This window comes from Marmota flaviventris, chromosome 11 (assembly GCF_047511675.1).
Source record: "Marmota flaviventris isolate mMarFla1 chromosome 11, mMarFla1.hap1, whole genome shotgun sequence".
In the NCBI taxonomy this organism is placed as follows: Eukaryota; Metazoa; Chordata; class Mammalia; order Rodentia; family Sciuridae; genus Marmota; species Marmota flaviventris.
In genome coordinates, this window is record NC_092508.1 from 57,459,733 (window position 1) to 57,473,395 (window position 13,663).

At 32.5% G+C, this 13,663-nt stretch overlaps 1 protein-coding gene and 1 non-coding gene across 2 annotated transcripts in view; both read left to right on the plus strand.

The window, feature by feature from the left end:
* Atf2 (activating transcription factor 2) overlaps positions 1 to 9,207 on the plus strand; it is a 109,494-nt gene extending 100,287 nt beyond the window's left edge. Inside the window, exons 14-15 of the mRNA XM_071619048.1 lie at positions 2,068 to 2,173; positions 6,643 to 9,207. Of these exons, the coding sequence (XP_071475149.1) occupies positions 2,068 to 2,173; positions 6,643 to 6,869 (333 nt within the window). The 3' untranslated portion in view covers positions 6,870 to 9,207. The remainder of the gene's footprint in view (positions 1 to 2,067; positions 2,174 to 6,642) is intronic.
* A 3,692-nt stretch (positions 9,208 to 12,899) lies between these two features.
* On the plus strand, positions 12,900 to 12,972 carry Trnae-cuc (transfer RNA glutamic acid (anticodon CUC)). Its single transcript has one exon. It is a non-coding gene; the product is annotated as a tRNA-Glu (tRNA).
* Positions 12,973 to 13,663: the final 691 nt, after the last annotated feature.

The window sequence follows — 13,663 nt, forward strand, 5'->3', positions numbered from 1 at the left end:
TACCATCATTGTAAAACATTTTAAATCAGTATAATGTAACAAATTAGGCTGTGTTTATATTTGAGTATACCTTGAAATTGTTGAGGGTTTTCTTACTCTTTCTGTCATGTGAAAAGTGCAGGAGAAACAATTTGTTGTTTGAAGTTTTGGTGAATATAACTTACAGCATACTTTTGTGTCTTTGGATATATGTATGCAAACTTTTTATTTTTAATTTCCCCTCCTGTTGGTCTTTCCTGTTATTTGCTCCAATGAAAATTCAGTGAGCACAAATACAAATTGCAAGAACCAAGTGCCTTACCACTTCCATCCTTAATATTTATTGCCCATTGTTGGCATCTTCACATTTGTTTATTTGTTGATGGACCAGATAATCTAATTAGATCAAGAGCCATACTATCACCAACTGTGTGAAATATAGAAATTGATGTCTCATTTATCAGTTTCAACTCTGCATAATTAAAAAGAAAATTTGAATATTTATTTTATTTGAGTGTATAAGAATATTGTTTTAATTTCTAATCACAGAATTATTTAAGTCAACTGTTTTATTGGTTAATCAATTGGTTAATCAATTCAGAACTGCTTTCAGCCATTTTATTACATATAGCATTTTGTTTACAGTATACTATATGATGAGTGTTTCTATGGAATATTTGAGAGACGGTTTGTGGTCTTTAAAATTTTATAATCAAGGTAATGCTTGTCAATTTCATTTTGTAACTGTTGAAAATTAACAGCATATCAGTGTTGGTGACATTGTTGGTATAAATAATTAAATTAGGACTTCAGACCAATTTCTTATTGTTTCAGCTATTTTATTTCTCCTTCTTTGGAATTTTTTATTAGCTGAAATTACTGTAGTCCTCACTATATACTGTAGTCCTCACTATAGCTACTCAACCCATGTCAGACCATGCACTGTCCTCTTAGGTTACACAGAGAAATAATCTCTGCCCTCAAGAAATTCCCAATCTGGTAGAGGTGATAAACAAACATACCAAAAATTACAATCCAGAGTGAGTACTGTGTAAGATACCTATTAACGTAAATATGCACCTTTATATGGCTCTGGGAAGACAGAAAAGGAAAATTGACTTCTTTTCCTTTGCAAATTTGTATTGTATTGATTCTTAAAGATCAGTGAAATAATTACCAAGGTAAAGAAGAAAGGAAAGACTTTCCAGAAAGAGACAATGCATTTTATTCACTTAAGTTTACTATTTTTATAAGGCATGACAATTAGATAGTGGTTATTTCATATGGCTCAGACTCATGAGAAGGCAGCAAGGATAAGGGAGACTTAAGGACATTACTAGTATTTTGGTATATTTAAAGCTTATAGTATTTTAGAAGAGCAGTGAGAGTCAGAAATCAATATGGTCACAGCAGACTATCAAAGATTATATATTTTTTAGCTAAAGATAAATATCCATTTCATATTACAAAAATTAATGAGAAGCTTATAGAAAACAGTATTAGATCAAACTGACAAGGCAGGGTAAGGTAGATATTGGATTATTTGTAACATGGTTTCTCATCAGTAGTGCCATTAAGAAGGAGCTATAATTAATTGTATTGACACCAGTGGTTGTAATATTCCATGGAAATGAGTTTTCTAAATAACAGCTTATCTTTTCTAAAACAAAACTTTTAAATTTTACCTTTTGTAATTTGATCACTCTTCACCCATTCTTAAATTCAGTATTTTAAATATAATCTGACCTTTATATTAATATTTAGAGTTATTATGACCCTCAATTTTGTTTTGTAAACAAATGGTAATGTAAAAACTTTGTAAACAAATGGTAATGTAAAAACTTTGAAATATGCTACCTAGTTGTGCTGTTGTCTTATTTAAGTTTTATACAAGTTGCCGTTTTTGTATAAAAGCTAAAATAGCAAAAATGATGTATACCGATTAGACATATTTAAGCAGCATAGTTTTTTATTCCTTAATGTTCTGCCAATGATGTCCAGTTTTCAAATCTTAATCCACTCATTTTGAACAGTAAAAAATGTGTTTAGTCTACTGCTGGTAAGGTACATAAGTTGTTTCTTCTCCAGAGCGAAGTTACCCTGCTGAGAAATGAAGTGGCACAGCTGAAACAGCTTCTTCTGGCTCATAAAGATTGCCCTGTAACCGCCATGCAGAAGAAATCTGGCTATCATAGTGAGTAATGTTCCATTACCTACAGCCTTAGGCTACGTCAGTGAAATACTGCCAGAGTGAGCAGAGCTACCATTTAAAAAAGTAGAGAGTACAGTTCTTAAATCTAAGATTAAATATCAATTTCTGCAAGGTTGTTATACAAGCGAGTTGGAGGGTATACTTTTTAGAATCTAGAGTGTTTTGGAGTTTTCTGTTTTTAGCTTTTTCCTAAGCATTACTGCAGATCAGCAATATGTGTTATCTAAAGATTTTAAACATATTGACAAGTACTGATGATATTTTTTTTATCTTCACAGGATTATACTTTTTATCAGCCATCTTCACTTAACATACAATATCCATTTATAGTATTAGATCCTATTATTCTTTCTTAGGTAATGTCAGCATTGTGCAGTGTTTTTGTTGTTGTGAATCTTTATATAGTTAGTTATGAAAAGGCTAGAACAGTATTTAAATCATCTGATTGTAAGTTCACTCCTAAATGTTTTCCAAAAAATGAGATTTTTCTGTTTTCAGCATTTTAGAGGTTAATTGTGCTTTTTCCTTTCTATAATGTCCTTGTTAGATAAGATGCACAATGTTGGAACCAGCTGTTACTCTTGAATAAATGGCCAATTTTTGTCCATTGCACAAATTTGAAACAAATAACAGAGTTGGGAATGCATTAGGCAACGTTCATAATATATAACCCACAGCTTTCATTTTTATGATTTAGTGATATTTCTGGATATTTGTAAATGTGAAGATTGTTTCAGCCATATGTATCCACTTCATTTTAATTTGCCAGTGTCAGTAATTCAAAAGAACAAAATGTTTTGTATTGGATACAAACAGTTCCTCAGGTGCTCACGATAAAACTTAATGGCTACCATTTTTACTTGTAGTCATTGTAAGCAGTTTCATCAGAATGGGCAATATTTTTTAATTTAAAAAGATTCAGTAGATTTAGCAATTCTCCATTGCCATATATATTTAGGACACTAATTTTTGTCAGTTTCGAGAATATAAATCTGAGTTATTTGATATCTAGTCATTTTGACACAGGCCAGTGAAACACATTGTAAAGTAAATTGGAACCATATAGAAATATGTTTAGGATTTATATTAACAATGATTGCTATAGGGATGAGGCCATTATGTTCCCATCTGACTTAACATAATTTCCTGTGGAAGCTTCTGAGTTCAGCATTATGCATACATGATTTTCTTAAACAGGAAAGTTCCCTCGAATTTTGGTAGTTTAAATGGAATTATACAAACGATTCTATAAAATTAGAAAGAAAGTAACTCTTTTCTCAAATTACATTTAATTCAAATTTATATACAGTTTTTAATCTTTAGTAATTTATTGGATGATTCTAATAGTTTTGACTCTTTTTTCTAAGTAATATAGGCTCAACAAATGTAAAGCAATTATTCATTTTAACAACTGATTTATAAAGATATTTTCAGGTATATAGACATGTGGGTTTATCTATGGCTAAATGACCAAAAAGATTAATACATTTTTGTGAATATATTTTTAGTAGGTTATGAGAATGCAAGAAATACAAAGATATTTTTATTATTTGGAAATATCTCTACCTTTATTCCTGTCTAGTTGTTTAGGTAATCAAATTATTAGCATTTGAAAGAAATTTTTAAGTGATTTATATTTGCAGATTTCAAACCTTTGAAATAAATCTAATTTCTTCTGAGTAATAGTGAAAGTAGTGATAGAGATTAAGTGAATATATCTTGGAGAAGTTTATAAATTTCACACTAACATGTAGCACATAGCAATATTAATGGTGGTAATCTGTAAGTCTTTCAAAACACTTATGAAGGAGAACTAAGATTTAGTATAAATTAAGGAATATTGTAAAATCTTGCAGGTAAAGGTGACAATAGTTAGTCATAAGGTCTCAATTTTATTAACACTGTCTTGCCTAGTTTTAACACTGAAAGTCCTATGTTACACCCTAGGAAACCCTTTAGTCAGTCAACTGTTGGTCACCCCAAATGTTAAATAATATAAAATCAGAATGAAAATAATAATAATAATACTTTTTTACTTATGTGTAGTCATCCAAGTCAGAAAATTCACTAAGCAGTTGTAAATACAATTCTGGGTGGAGGTAAAATCTGCGATAGATATGGTAAGAATTAATGCCTTACAAGAAGATCAGATCACCTAGAGGTTATGGAAAAGATGGGAGGAGGTGAAGGATAGAGGAAAGGAATACATTATCAAAGGACATTTTATATATACACACACACACATATACATATACATATGAGCTCATCACCATAAGTCCCATTATTTTGTACAATTTATATGCACTAATAACTGGACATGATGGCATGGGCCTGTAATCCCAGCCACTCTGGAACCTAAGGCAAGAGGATCTCAAGTTTGAGGCAACTGAGTGAGATCCTGTCTCAAAATAAAAAGTGCTGGGGATATAGCTCTTTGGGAGAGCCACTGGATTAATTTCATTACTGAAAATATGTATAAACATAGGTAGAGAACTTTTTATAGAATTGAATTGTCTAACATCTGGTTCCATTTAGCTTACAAAGAGCTTAAAGTGACTCTTGAGTATAGCATGATTTCTTGTGCTTTTGATTGTACTGGTAATTGTCTCCCCTCACCTTCTAGAACTGGACATAAGAACAGATATATCACATTGCAAAGGTATTTTCTATGTAAAATTTATAATTACACAATTTATAAGTAACCACTGATTCTTGTCAGCTGCCTGAAGGTTTGCTTTACCTAGAGCAAACCTTTAGTGGAGGTCAGTACTCCTCCATTACAATTTACTATTTCTGAGTCTTTGCCTCCAGCATATGTTTAGATTTCTTTGTACCACTCATCACCTATCAATCCCTTTGTTTTTGAAAGCTGCTATATCCTGAGAACTTAACATTCAGAGAAAGGTCAGCCTTGTTCTGTTGAAGAATAGTGGTGAAATAAACAAAAAGGACTGCTTAGTATTCTCCTGTTAACCTGTCATTGCCAGTGTTTTCTTTGAACATGTAACTATTGTATTAGCTAAATAATTATTATAAATATTTTATAGTACTCACTATGCTTGATTAGAAAAATATTCTTAATGCTTTATACAATTTTTTAAAAGATTACTAATTTTCATTTCTGTTACTGTATCTTGAGGTAAGTTTGGTCCATGGGTACAGTTTTGCATTTATAACATTATAGAGGAGAAGATAGGATTTTATCTCATTAATATATTTATGAAAACTTGCTGTTCAAAAATGTATGGATTTGAGGAAGATGTGTCAAAATTCTGTAAATTTCACTATACTTCAGAAAATCCTCAAAATGAGGATTTTGAGTTTAAGTTATGCTTATCAGTTATTCTCCCCTTCCATTGTTTATATTACAGATCATGGGGTAATCTTGCTTCCTAATGTCCAGAGTCTTTTTTTTTTTTTTTTAAACTCCTTAACTTTGAGAATGGGCATCTGGCCATTCTCTACAAAGAAAAAAACAAAGGACTGGTTAAAGAAATGTCAGAATAGGGGATTACCTGTGGCAAAGAGAGAAGCATCCAAGGAGCAACAGTGTCATTGGCAGTGTTCTCTGAAGTTGGGAACTTAGGGCACAGGTGTTCTTGTTATCATTGTACCTTATAACTCACAGATATTATAAATAATTTGTGTGGCACACATCAAATTTTTCACTAAATGAAATTGGTGGATTCTTTCTGCTAAAATAAGGAAGATTTAAGAGATTTTTATTCAGGCATAAATATTGGTAGGTTTATTTTCATAAAAATTTAGAATGTCCTTTCCCGAATATCTTTTCAAGCGCATTAGAGTTTTATATGAATTTTTATTTGAATCCCAATTAATTCATGCAAATATAACAGCTGGTGGCATTTAGACTAAATAGTGCTTATACTCATGTGTATGCCTCATTAGAATCAGGTGTTATAATCATCCGTGGCTTCAAGATGGAAAGTCAGACAGACTATAGTTCTGGAAAATGCTGAGGGAATAATTTGAAAATATAATCAGTATATAAGATTCATTTTGTATATATATATGTGGTTATAAATTCTTGTTTATCTTTTAAAAAGAATGACATGTTGTTGAACAGACTGGTTTTGTTAAATGTGCTTCTTGATAAGTATTTGTTTGTGTGTGTGAAAGGCTAGCTCCCAAACTCCTACCTAATTTTCTTTAACACTATTTAGCAAATATTTCTTCAGCTCTATTTTGTGAGGCACTGGGCACCCAGATGTTCCCATATGTATGGTTGTTTCTTCATTTGACCTGTTGCAGGTAAAATTGCCTACTTCATGACTTATAGCCATTTCTTTTCAGTTACTTAATTTGCCATACTGACTTATCTAAATATTCAGTTTTGTAAAATACTTTTTATTCTGTATGTTGACTCAGCCTAATACTTTTACATATACTTTAAGAAGGGAATGATTAATTTTTCTTTGTTTTCTGTTCAGCTGCTGATAAAGATGATAGTTCAGAAGACCTTTCGGTGCCAAGTAGTCCACATACAGAAGCTATACAGCATAGTTCTGTCAGCACATCCAATGGAGTCAGTTCAACCTCAAAGGCAGAAGCTGTAGCCACTTCAGTCCTCACCCAGATGGCAGACCAGAGTATGGAGCCTGCGCTTTCCCAGATTGTCATGGCTCCTTCCTCCCAGTCACAGCCCTCAGGAAGTTGATTAAAAACCTGCAGTACAACAGTTTTAGATACTCATTAGTGACTTCAAAGGGAAATCAAGGAAAGACCAGTTTCCATTTATGCGAAATCTGTGGTTGTAAATTTTTTTTTTTACTTGAAATTAAATTTGGCTCTAAAGTTGGTGTAGCAGCAGTTGATGATAAGACTGAACGACAGTTTTAAGTCTCTGGAAAGACTGATTTTGCTTTTTTATAAATATTGTTAGATTTATTAATTTTTCTGTGCTCAATGTGTAAATTGTATTATAATTCATTGTGGTTTATTTTACTTTTAATTTGGTGGTGTTTTAATAAATGGGGGTGTTACTGAATCTCTCTTCCCACTTCCATTTCTTTTGCCCACCCCTTAACCCTCAACTGTGATGGTAGTCTTGTTATCATTTATACCAAAGTTCTGCATAGTCCCTATTGACTTTGTAATGTGAACAAAGTCATAAAGCACTAGGCAAGAGAAGGGTAGAAATTTGCTTTTACTTTTTGCCTTTTATTTTGCACATTTTGCAAAAGGAAGAATATTGGAGAACACTGGTTTGTTTGTTTTTTTTAAGTGAGAGAAAACATGATAAAAGACATACAGTGCTTTTATATGCACACTGTTTAAATCAAGTTCATTAATAATGCATTTTCTTTTTTTAAGATTTTAAGTAGACAAAAATTTTGGAATCTTCAGCATTTAAAAAATGACTTTATTTTTAAGTCTGAAATTCAGTGTTTTTAAACTATGTTTTGAGGCTGAAAAGTATGAAATTATATAATATACGATACAGGGTTATCAGATATTTAGTAATTTTTTAAAATTAGCTCTTGTTTTGAGGTTTTTTTTTTTTTTCAGGTTTCAGGTTACAGACAGAATTTATGCATAATCAAGTATGGTATGGTTGCCAGAAAAGCCTAAAATTACTACTTAGAAAATTTAAGACTGTTTACCCCCATTGTCTTGTACTTGCGAGCTAACTTGTACTTATTCTTGTGAAAGCACTGTCATCTTTTAGTAGCAAATTTTGATAACGTTTCTCGTGGAAAAAAATCAGTATCTATCTTTAGAACAATGTAATTATAATGTGGGAAATGTAAGAGAGAGAGAGTGTGTGTGTATGTGAGTGTATGTATGTGTGTGTGTGTGTCTCAATAGTTTATGCCAGCAATCTTTGCTTGAATGTTTAACGATGCCTTCAGTGTGATGCTGGCCAATAGATGATTGCAATTTAAAATGTCATTACTGTGCAGGCTTGGACAACTAACATTCCATGAAGTAGCTTGTTTCTGATGAGATGATTGTAGGTACACTTCTCATTATCCAATCATCTGTGGGATACTGAATTTTCTAATGTGCCATTATCTATTTTTATTCTTCAGTTATGTTCAAAATACAGTACAATATTTTAAATAGACTCAATTATTAAACAATAAAAATTAAAAAGTAGTAAATGTGTGTAAAAAAAAACCTTTGTAAAATAGTTATGAGTCCTACCCAGTACCAACTTCTGGCATTCAAGCAGGATTCCATTATGTAAATATCTGTAATGCATTAATAATAATTTGTGTAGTTCTGCATCCATACTACACTACTTGCTAAAGTCTCTGTGCCATCTTCTGATGAGACTGACATTTTAAAAGCCTATATGGAATATCCTTGATAATTCAAGGGAGTATCCCACCTGCCTAAGTTTCAAACTGGGAAACATGCAAATTATACAAATGACATTTCAGGACTTCTAAGTATGAAGATAATAGGAATTTTATTGTTTGACTTATTTAAAATGAGAGCATTTTGGTTGACAATTCTACTTCAAAATTTTCTTATTTTTAACTGATGTCATAATTTTAAAGTAATCAATTTCTAATCATGATTTTGTCATAGTTTGCTAAGGAGTTGATCTCAAGGCACAAAATATGAATTATACAAGAAGGCTATTTTTTATCGTAGTTTGGATGGGTTAGGAAAAGCCTCAATTTTTCACTTTCTAAAGTCTTTCAGTGCGTTTTTCTTTCATCTTATTTATGCAAGTTAAAGTTTTTGGTAACAATTCTTGCAACTGTAAAATAAAACTACATAGATGTAAGAAGTCATGTAAACGGTTAATGAGCTTACCAAGGTTAGCAAAACTTTTCATTGTAAATCAGTCTGTACTCAGCAAATAAAAATCATTATTAGTTGTATGAACACAAATTCCATTTTGACTTCCAGGATGTCACACTACTTCTGTACCTAGCATTTTGAGTCCTTATATTTGCAATGTTACACAAACTGTACTATTTTCTTTTATGTGCAGTTTGCATGAGTAAACCGTCAAGAGAATAAATTCTATCTTTAAATTATGTTCATAATTTGCTTGTTTTTACCTGTCTTTCACAAAGTAATATCACCTAATAAGTGTTTTTTTTCCTTCAGGACGTTTAACTACCTGAGAAGAACTGAGATTCTTTCCACTTTTCTGATAAAATTCATTCATACTTGAAGACCTTTTAACTTCAGAGTGCTCAGGCCTTATTCCTTTTTTATGCATTTACCTTAAGCTCTATTCATATACTATGACCCTTTAAATTATGTCCCCAGCCTGGAACACTCCCTGAACTTTAGCCACAGACCCACCTGCTCACCACCTAACAAAACCTTATAAATGGGGTTAGGGGTATAGGTCAGTTGGTAGAGTGCTTGCCTAGCATGCACAAGGCCCTGAGTTCAATCCCAGCACCACCCAAAAAAAATTAAAAAACATCTTAAATAGACCATATCCAACACTGAAAAAACCTTCCCTCACACTAACCTCAGATATACTCCTCTCACAATCTTTCATGATTCAGTTGATGGCAGTGCACTTCTTCCAGTTGCTTAAGCCAAAACATTCTTGTCATCCTTGATGCTCCACTCTCCCAGCCCTTATTCAAGGTTTACCTTACCTTTCAAATAATACAGAATGCAACCACTTCTCACCATGTACATTGCCATCACCCTGATCTGTGCCCTCATTTGCTATAGTTGCCTTATAAATGTCTCTTCATTTCCATTCCTGACCACCACTGCTCATCCCCAGTACAGCAGCCAGAGTGATGCTTTTAAAACCTGTCAGGTTACAGCCCTTCTCTGCTCAGAATTCCAAGTTGTTCCTCAAGTCCTCAGAATGGCCTACAAGGCCCATCCCATTACATATCTGACGTCATCTCCAACCACATTGTTTTGCTCAGTGAATGTTTTTAGTGCTACAAAGTGTCAGGTAGTGGTCTATGCACTTACATACCCCAGCAACCAAAACCAAAAATTGCCTACTTCCTGAAGCTTACCTTTTACTAAAGAGGGTGTAGGAAGGAGTTGGGAAACATAATAAATAAGTCAATTGTGTATGACAAGGGGTAGGAGCTAAATGAAGAAACAGTCTGTGGAGAACAGTGGAATGACGTTTTAGTCATATCAGATGGAACCAATCAAGATGCAAACAATTGCATAGCTACTAGTGTACTTAAGAGAGATGTCTGATATTAGGTTTTAACAAAGATAAACTGTGCAAGCATACCTCGTTTTATTGCAGTTTACAGATACTGCTTTTTCCCCCCACATCGAAGGTGTGTAGCATCCCTGTTTGAACAAGTCTGATCAATGCCATTTTCCAACAGCATGTACTGAAGGTTTAAACTATCATTACCATTTTTAGCAGTAATGCATTTTTAATTAAGGTATTACATTGTTTTATTATACATAATGATATTGCACACAATAGATTATAGTGTAAACAATTTTTATGTGCACTGGGAAATCAATTTGTGTGACTCACTTTATTGCAGTGGTCTGGAACCAAACCAATACAAGGTTTGCTTGTGTTTCTAGGGTTCAAAAAATAAGTGATGCATTAAAAGAGCAAACTTGTATTTATTTGGACTTATTCCAGAGGACAGGAACAATCTTTTGTTTATGGCATGTGCTTACTGTTAAAAAGTAGTTTTACTAATTCTACTTCTATGAAACTACAGAGTTTGATGCCTAGTTGTGAGACTAATTATAGGAAAATCTCATTTACTCCTAGGCCTTCATCTTAGATAAATCTACACATGCTCAAACACATTCACAAAATACCTAGAGAACACAGTTATCAATGCAAGTACTTTTAAAATACAGACATTTAGAACAAATAATTTTAAAATCTGATCATTCTAGATTATCTTGACCACAGAATAGTTAATTTTGAGGCAAAGTTATAGAATTTCATTTGTTTGCAGTTATGAAAATGTCTTTAAATTTTAATAAATACCAATGAACTTTTCCTGTGATTTTCTAATATTTTTTAAAGTACAAATATTTTCAGTTATTAATATGGTAGAAAGAGGGTTGGGTGTTCATAAAGGCAAAACATTAAGATCCTAGAGATCTAGGTAGTATCCTTCTATGTAGAAAACATTCTCAAAATATAAAATAAAGGCCTTTCTAAATAAACAGATAGTTCAACCATTTAAGTAAATTATATATATATTTGCCATAGGAAAAGTTCAGTGAAGTTGTTTCCAGAATGAAAGGACTTTGACATAGCAAAACGCATGTGACATTGTAACCCACAATAAGAGAAACAACATGCATAGATGTATTCTTTGTAGCAATCCAAAGCACCAAATCTGTGATTAATTGTAAAATATAAAACATGGTCACAGCAATCAAGCTAGAAAGGTTCTGTTACTTGATGATGGGCCAGTGGTTTGCATCTCTTTCCTCAAATGTTCATGCTAGTCCTTCCAAAGGATTTCCACTACTATGTCATTGGTATACCCTTGTCATGGTCATGATGCCTTTCCTTGCCTCTGTTTTGCATTAGATTTCACATTTAAGGCATTTCTTGAGATGGAATTTTTTGAACAAAATAATTGCTATGGTTTGTATCACGTATGACCTCAGTTTTTTTTTGAAAAGTATTTCTGATCCTAATCTCATTTCTAGTTATGTGAAATAAGATTTGGCTTACTTACTTAATTTTGCAGTGAATTTGCTTTCTGTGAAAGTGCATAAAAGAGAATGTTTCCCCCAAGTGAGCTCCTTTTATTTTTGCTCAATTTTTAAAGAAGCATGTAAATTAAGAAGAAATGCTGATTTTCAAAGCCTGACACAAAATTTGGCAAAAAATTATTTCATGTGGTTTATTTAGCAGAATTTAAGATAGCATTATCTATATGAGTTTCTCATGATGGGAGACAAATACTTTATGTGATGTTTATGAGAAATAAGAAAACTTGTCAATGCCATTATTCAAAAATAAACCCTTTGCATTATCCACTAATATCGTATTATCTTTTCTTTGATTTTTTTTATTCAGTGATTTTTTAAAATGTAATTTTAATAATGCAGCTAGTTCCTCAGGCCATTTTTGGGAGGTATGCTTATTAAAATTCATTGTCAGGTTGAAATTAAATAGTACCAATTCAAATAAAATGAGTTATATGATAAAACTATCATAGCATAATTATGTGGGCAATTAAAAAAATATGTTGATTTCCTCCAACGTCTCCATTCTTAGGGAAAATACCTCTTATGTTACCTCCTAATTCATTCAACTCAGCTAATGGTTTCTGAGGTGACTTTCAGCACCATGAAGCAATCTGCTGAATCATAAACAGTCACATCAGTAACATTGCAAGAGGAGCTTTTCAGATCTTCGTGACAGTATTCAATTTAAATAAAAATGGCTGATTCTTTATGGACTAAAGTGTATTTGTGACAAGGTAATATGAGATAGCATTTTGAAAATTAGATATGCTCCCATTGTCATTTTTATTACTAAATGTCCTCTTTATATGAAGAAACTTGTATAAGTGCCTCAAAGGTAGTGAAGTCTTTTAGAAAATTACATTAGTCAATAATTTAAGAATTTGTATAAAATGGATTTGTATGCCTGCTATAAATGTCAAAAAATACATAGGCATGTATAATTAAAAATCATTTATAACTAAAATTTTAGCATCTTTGAAATTTTCTCCCAATGAATTTTTCACCAGAATTCTTCATACATAAAAAATAAATTAACTTATGGGCTGGGGATATAGCTCAGTTGGTAGAGTTCTTGCCTCTCATGCACAAGGCCCTGGGTTCAATCCCCAGCACCACCAAAAAATTAATTAATTCACTTAGTTTTTGTTTTGTTTTGGTTTTTTGTAGGTCAAAGTATGTAGCAGTATTAATTTGCTAAATGACAGGCCATGGAAGAGAAGAATTGGGTCCATCAGTACCTGTTCAGTGCTACTTCATGCTAAACTGTTGGAAGCTGTAGAGACTAAAGTAAAAAAAGACCAGGTCCCTACCTACAAGTAGAATCTATTTGAGAAGACAACATATTTGTTACAAGTCTGACAGGAAAATTATTACAACCTAACAACTTATGTAAACAGGTTTTATAAGTAAAGTAGGAAGATAAACCATTAAATTTGGGCTTCACCTCAAATTATGGATGAAATTTGGGTAGAAAGAAAACAAACCTAAAGCCAGGCACAGTGGTGCATGCCTGTAATTCCAGCAGCTCAGGAGGCTGAGGCAAGAGGATCTTGAGTTCAAAGCCAGCCTCAGCAACTTAGCGAGGCCCTAAGCAACTCAATGAGACCCTGTCTCTAAATAAAATACAAAAAAAAGGGCTAGGGATGTGGCTGAGTGGTTAAGTGCCCCCAGGTTCAATTCCTGGTACCAAAAATAAATAAATAAAATCTAGAGACAAAAATTTGGATATACAAATGTTCTATGTTCACAGGACAATGGGAAGACAGAAGTGTTTTAGGAGTAAGAAGTGGATCTCCATAGCTAGAAAGG